The 6,664-nt window shown below is 39.8% G+C and overlaps 1 protein-coding gene across 2 annotated transcripts; it reads right to left on the bottom strand.

Moving 5' to 3' along the window:
- Window positions 1-690: 690 nt before the first annotated feature.
- On the bottom strand, window positions 691-6,053 carry ccdc181 (coiled-coil domain containing 181). Of its 2 annotated transcripts, XM_046870360.1 has the most exons (7): window positions 5,865-6,053; window positions 5,315-5,438; window positions 4,330-4,451; window positions 2,869-3,657; window positions 2,610-2,756; window positions 2,284-2,441; window positions 691-2,160 (listed from the first exon to the last, which is right to left on the bottom strand). In XM_046870360.1, exons 3-7 carry the CDS (start codon window positions 4,429-4,431, stop codon window positions 1,995-1,997), a joined length of 1,362 nt encoding a protein of 453 aa, XP_046726316.1. In that variant the 5' UTR covers window positions 4,432-4,451; window positions 5,315-5,438; window positions 5,865-6,053; the 3' UTR covers window positions 691-1,994. The 2 variants fall into 2 exon arrangements, with proteins under 2 accessions (XP_046726316.1, XP_046726315.1); XM_046870359.1 differs by lacking the exon at window positions 5,315-5,438 and having other exon boundaries at window positions 5,865-6,052.
- Between the last annotated feature and the right edge of the window lie 611 nt (window positions 6,054-6,664).

The raw sequence follows: 6,664 nt of genomic DNA, 5'->3' as shown, positions 1-6,664 counted from the left end.
CAAACTGCACAAGCTCAGATATATCCATGTTTATTTAATAGCTGTTTTTTTTTTCATTGCACAATGCCTGACAGAGGAGAAGAAATGTATTCGGTCGCAGATACTCTTACAAGGACATTTTCAAGACAGACTTTATACGAAAAGCTGGAGATCCCATGGGGAAAAGTCAGCCAAATCAGTTCAAAACAGTTGTTAAGCTTTTTAATGAAAAATTTATTATTTTGCATTTTCTTTTCCTTAGAATTTGCAGAAAAACACACAATTTGCCTTCATTTTAAATCCCCAGAAAAACCGTAATGCACAGAGAAAATGCATGAAAATGACGGAAAACCCAGGGTCATTTTATGAGGTTAATATTGATGCTTCTGCTAATTTTGCTTTAGCAATGAGATTCATTCTCACTGAAGAGATTCCTGTCTTGTGATACAGTGTTCTGTTATACTGTGTTTCTGTATAATATTGATGGTTTCTATAGCTGTGATGTCATATTGACGGTATTAAGATGTGGACTGATTCAGGTAGGACACCAGGTGTGAAATGCACGACCCACCACTGCTGTCACGTGTTAATGTTTTTAATTCCTCACTTTATAATCATAAACATTTTGTCAGAAAATATTATTTACCATTTTGCATAATAACAAGCACACAGCTAGATATTTTTCCCACCACACAGGAAAAGACTCTAGAATAAAAGTATAATTTAAAACTTCATTATTTGTTAAACATAAAAAATTAATAGTTTACAGTGTAATGTGTAATACAATTCTAAAAAATAATAATATTCTGGCTAAATTATAAGTAAATATACTGTTACAGCACAAGGATGATGATTGGGCGAAGCTTGGAAACAGTTGCCATGGTGATCAAGTAATTGAAAGGAACTTAGGGTTATCCCTGGTGAATAGTGAGTTGGGAGAAGCCTAAAAGCAGTGAGCATGGGGAATTGGAATTAGATTTTATTGATCCACTGCAAAATGGAGCATGGACTGGGAGAAGCTTAGTTACAACTGTAGCCGTGATAATTGTAGACCAGAGTGTACAGCAAGGGGTAGCCATGGTGATTATAGACCATAGTGTACTGCAAAGGGGTAGCCATGGTGTTTACATAATTGTGAGAAGTGTTAGATGTTTTGATTATGCAGTTGGAAGGGTTTAGAAATGGTAAAAAAAAAAATAGGATGGTATTAAGAGGTGTTTATAAGCAGTAGTCGTGGTGATTATAGACTTGAGAGGAGTCTGTAATGGTATCCATAGTGATTATTATAAGTTATTTTTATTATATATAAGTTGAGAGGAGTTTAGGAGTGATTGCTGTGGTGATTATGGAGTTGGAAGGAGTTCAGGAGTGGTAGCTGTGGTGATTATGGAGTTGGAAGGAGTTTCGGAGTCGTAGCTATGGTGATTATGGAGTTGGGAGAAGTTTAAGAGTGGTAGCTGTGGTGATTTTGGAGTTGGGAGAAGTTTAAGAGTGGTAGCTGTGGTGATTGTGGAGTTGGAAGGAGTTTAGGAGTGGTAGCTGTGGTGATTTTGGAGTTGGGAGAAGTTTAAGAGTGGTAGCTGTGGTGATTGTGGAGTTGGAAGGAGTTTAGGAGTGGTAGCCGTGGTGATAATGGAGTTGGAAGGAGTTTAGGAGCGGTAGCTGTGGTGATAATGGAGTTGGAAGGAGTTTAGGAGTGGTAGCCGTGGTGATAATGGAGTTGGAAGGAGTTTAGAGCGGTAGCTGTGGTGATTATGGAGTTGGAAGGAGTTTAGGAGTAGTAGCTGTGGTGATTATGGAGTTGGAAGGCGTGATTATAAAACTGGAATTTAGAAACAATATCTATGGTGATAATGGAAGGGAAATGAGTTCTGGTGATTCTCTGATTGGGAGTAGTTTAGAAGTAGAAGCTGTGGTGATTAGGAGGAGTTGGTAGTGTGATATCCATAGTAATTATAAGGAGTTGGAAGGAGTTTAGAAATGATAAAGGTAATGATTATGGATTTGGGAGGAGTTTAAAAGCTGTAGGGCTGATTAAAGCGAAGAGACTGGATCTCGTTGACAGGGTAGTAGAGGTCATTCATTCGTCTGGCTCGTCGTTCTTCCATCAGCAGCCTGCGGGAACGCTCTCGAGCAGCCTGTTGCTCTAACCGCTTCTCCAGCCGCTTTCTTCTCAACCACCTGCACAGGAAAACACACTCACAACGCATTTTGACATTTGTAGGAAGTAGGGTACCAATATGGACAAAAACAAAGAAATATGCATTTGTGTTGCATGTGTGTGTATGTGTGTAGTTGACTCACAGTCTAAAGGCTTTCTCACACTCCTCAGGTGGGTGCAGGTAGTTGCCACTCTCTATCTCAAGTCTCCTCATCTCCTCTAGCTGTCGCTCGTTCAGCTGTTGCTGCTGCTTCTTCTGCAGCCAGAGTTTAAATGCCACCTCGGCATCACAGCACTCCCTCTGTGCAAATTAGCAGACATGCGTGACAAATGTGTGCCACAATGTTGACATCTCATACACACACACACACACACACACACACACACACACACACACACACACACACATCTCAAAATATGTTAGAACTTTCTACGAAGCATCTGTTGCCAGCACACTCCTGATGCACACCTTTCCGCACATCTTCTCCATGTCCTGTGCTCTCTGCACTCTTCTCTCCTCCTGCAGCTGCTGCCTCTTCTTCCCCAGCCATGACCTGAATGCCAACTCATTCTCCTGACGCTTCTGCTCCTCCTCCTTGCGTTTCCTCTCTTCCTCCTGAGAAGAAAAAAAGAGTCCGGATGATACATTTAATCCAGAAGCATAATATCTTGTGTGTAATGCGTTATTGTAATCACTAGACAAGTTGAATGTGACTTCTTGTCCACACCTCTCTGACGAGTTTCTCTCTTCTCTGCTGTTGTTTGTTCAGCCTCTCTTTCTGTTGCGGCGAGAGTGAAAAGGTGGCGTGAGCTGGAACCCCGTTGGCCGACTGAACCCTTCGCTTGCTGTCGTGTCTAAAAACCACTCTTTGCGTGTTGCTCGCTGAATTGGGACGTACCCGGGGTCGTGCTGGAGGCCTGGGAATGTAGCGAAGCTCAGAGGCTACAGAACCTGAGCTGGGGAACAGTTTCGGGGAGGACGATGGGCTCTTGCTGGGTTCTCGTTGAGTCTCAGCGAGAGGGGGGAGCAGTCCAAGACTCTCCACCTCTTTCAGACTCACAAGATCAAACTTTCCGTCCTTCTCCACCAGCACTCGTCCTTCTTTCACCTCGTCTCTACGACCATCTCCTTCATCACTTTTCTCCTGAGAGCAGATTGTCAGCTTCTGCATGTGACCCGAGACGTCCGCTGGACTGTCCTCTAGGTCACTAGCAGGAACCACTAGGTCCACAAGCGTGTCTTTAAAGTGCAAACGACGGTGACGCGTCTCGTCCGGCGCCTCCTGGTCCTGCAGCTGCCTGTTCGCCTGTTCAATCTTTAGCTGGATAGATTTCTTCTCTTCATCAAACTCTTCGACGCCATCAGACGTGTCCTCCAAAGGGTCCATAGGCTCTGGCCATCTTTCATTATCTTCTTTGTCATCCTGGATACTTTTACTCCGGTCTTTGTCACATTCCTTACTTTGTTCCTCATCTTCCAGCTCACGGTCTATCTGGGCCTCGATCTCATCTTCATCCTGTATTGGAAAAATAATAAATAAATGACAATAAAATATACAATACTCTTACACTGTTTTACACTAAGCACCTAGGGGCACTTAGAATGAGTGCAAAAGTTTGCACCCCCTTTGGTTTCAGAGTGAAATATAAGCTGTAGCTCTGTTCACTTGCTTTTAAAAAAAAAACCAAAAAAAAAAAGCTTGTGTTTATTTAATGGCATTAGCACCCGAGTCTAGATTATTCAAGATCAGATCTGTCTAGATCTTTATTATTAAGTGCAGAGGTTTGCATCCCTTTTACCCTGCTCAAATTAATGTCTTAGACCTCATATCACACTAATGACTTAAAACCCGACATGTTTAATTTATTAACTCTTATTTAAAGCATGAAATATTCAAACACTCACGTTACGGGTCAAAGGCGCACAAAGAAAAGAGCAAGTATAATGAGATTGCAGGGAGTGTGTGTGAGACGCAAGTAAGAATCAGGAATGAGCATTCGGTAAGTGTGTGAAATTCATCCACACACACTCACACACACACACACACACACACTGAGAAATGCAGAACTATGTCTCACTGCAATACATTATTAAACACAACCTCTTTATGTAACTGTCTCCATTTTCAGCATACACACACACACACACACACACACACACACACACACACACACACACACACACTTACCTGCTCTTCGTTTTTGCTTTCCTCACTTATCAACCAGTCCAGATCTTTCTCAAAGTCGTCATCATATTCCTCCTGAGTGTTACTACTCACAGCCACGCTCATCTCTCGCCCTCTCTCTATCTCTAATGAGAATCATATCAATCATAAAATGATTTAAGAACATTTTCTGTAAGGAAACATTAATATACCATTAGATTTTCCAATGTCTTCAGGAAAGCTGTTGAAGAAAAATGCTGCATCACAGACAGGTATCTTATACAGGGAGAATGAATGGCATTACTAAAGCAAGAAACCCAATAAACACAATTCAACAAGTCACTATTTAAATGTCAACAAACTATTGTATGAGAAATGTGGAAATTTCTCCATTTTAATAACAAATTGCATTAAACATTGAATGTGCAATGGATATGTGTTAAAATGGTATAAATACAGAGTTAATTTTGTTAATCCAATACAGTGTGAAATTCCGAGTTCCCACTTTCATCTTCATCTTCATTCGGCGGCTCCCATTAGGGGTCGCCATAGCAGATCATCCGACTCCACAATACCCTGTCCTCTACATCTGCCTCTCTCAAACCAAATGCCTGCATGTCTTCCCTCACCACATCCATATAAACCTCCTTGGTCTTCCTCTTTTCCTCCTTTATGCCGGCCCCTTCCTCTCCTTAAAGCTATACAAAACCATCACCTCCTCATCACCTCTGTTCCCTTGACCAACATGTCCATTAAAGTCCATTACTCTATCAGAAACTCTCTTCACCTCCACTCTTACTGTACTCTTCCTTCAGAATCACCCCTACACCATTTTTCTTTCCATCCACACCATGATAGAACAGTTTAAACACACCTCCCATGTTCCTGTCTTTACTACCTTTTCCACTTGGTCTCCTGAACACACAACATATCTACCTTTCTCCTCTCCATCATATTAGCTCCCTCTCTCCCTTTACCAGTCATAGTACCAAATATTTAATGTACCAACCAAAACCTCCACTCTCCTACACTTCTCCATTCCCTGCTGTCTCTGTAGATGTCTTCCTCCTCTCCTTCTTCTCCTTCTCCAATAGTAGCCCAGTTTCCACCGGAACCCTGATGGCTAACAATACCTGTGGGTGTCATTGGTAACCCGGGCCTCGACCGATCTGGCATGAAATTTAGGTTTGTGATCCGAATATTTAATTTGGCACGTTTTATGCTTCCTAACACAACCCTCGCCATTTATCCAGGCTTGGGACCGGCACTAAGAGTGCACTGGCTTGTGCATTCATAATGGCTGGGTTCAAATATATATATATATATATATATATATATATATATATATATATATATATATATATATATATATAATATTTATATATAAAACATTTTAAATGATGCTTTATTGTTAAATTAACTAATAACACAAACACACACACCAACAACAATCTACACTTTTTATTTTGGCGTTACAATATAGTTATTATTATACAGTAACACACACACACACACACACACACACACACACACACACACACACAGGTACTGCCACTCACCTGTAAGACACACTGCTCTGTTTTCTTTTGCGTTATGAAGAAGCGCCTCTGTTTTACAAAAATGACAGACTATTTATCAGTCAGCTTACTGTGTGTGTGTGTGTGTGTGTGTGTGTGTGCACAGAAGGAGTTTAATCCTCTCCAAGCTGCCTATCGCCATAGATACGAACAACAGTGCCCGGTGAACTCTACACGCATGCGCACATGAGTTTGGAAGCAGCTAATAAATAATTAAAGAGGCGAGCGGGGATCATCCACACGTGGAGCAGGTGAATAAAAAACATAAAGGTTTATTGTTGTTGAAATAACAACAACAACAACAACAACATTAATATTAATAATAATAATAATAATACATCTGACTCATAGACTTCATAATAAATACGTTTAAACAATTAAATATCTGGAAAACACAATAAATTAAAATGTTGCCGCAGATAAAATGTTTAGATTTAAATGAGTTTATCTTGTTTTTTAATCCGACTTCTGCTTTTAACACAATGTCATAATGTCACAATATGAGCACATAAAAAAATGCATTAAATACAAATTAATTGACACAAACCCACAAATTATCCGACACAAACGAAACAATAAAAAACCATAAACGATATATGTGATGTGTAATATGTTCATTATTGTAGTTAACAGAATTATTATTTTTTTGCAATAAAGGTTATATATATATATATATATATATATATATATATATATATATATATATATATATATATATATATATATATATAAAATACCTCTGTCTCCATATAATAAATAGCCTCCATATATTCATATATGAT

This window comes from Silurus meridionalis, chromosome 17 (assembly GCF_014805685.1).
Source record: "Silurus meridionalis isolate SWU-2019-XX chromosome 17, ASM1480568v1, whole genome shotgun sequence".
Lineage (NCBI taxonomy): Eukaryota > Metazoa > Chordata > Actinopteri > Siluriformes > Siluridae > Silurus > Silurus meridionalis.
Note: the sequence above shows the minus strand (reverse complement) of the source record. Positions and strands in the feature narration are given on the sequence as shown.

Excerpts from the sequence above, each read along its gene's own strand:
- ccdc181 (XM_046870360.1), bottom strand. The coding sequence starts at position 4,431 with ATGAGCGTGGCTGTGAGTAGTAACACTCAGGAGGAATATGATGACGAC. Across the intron at positions 2,442-2,609 it reads TGGAGAAGATGTGCGGAAAG|AGGGAGTGCTGTGATGCCGA; the intron begins GTGTGCATCAGG and ends TAATTTGCACAG. Across the intron at positions 2,161-2,283 it reads TGTGAGAAAGCCTTTAGACT|GTGGTTGAGAAGAAAGCGGC; the intron begins GTGAGTCAACTA and ends TTTCCTGTGCAG.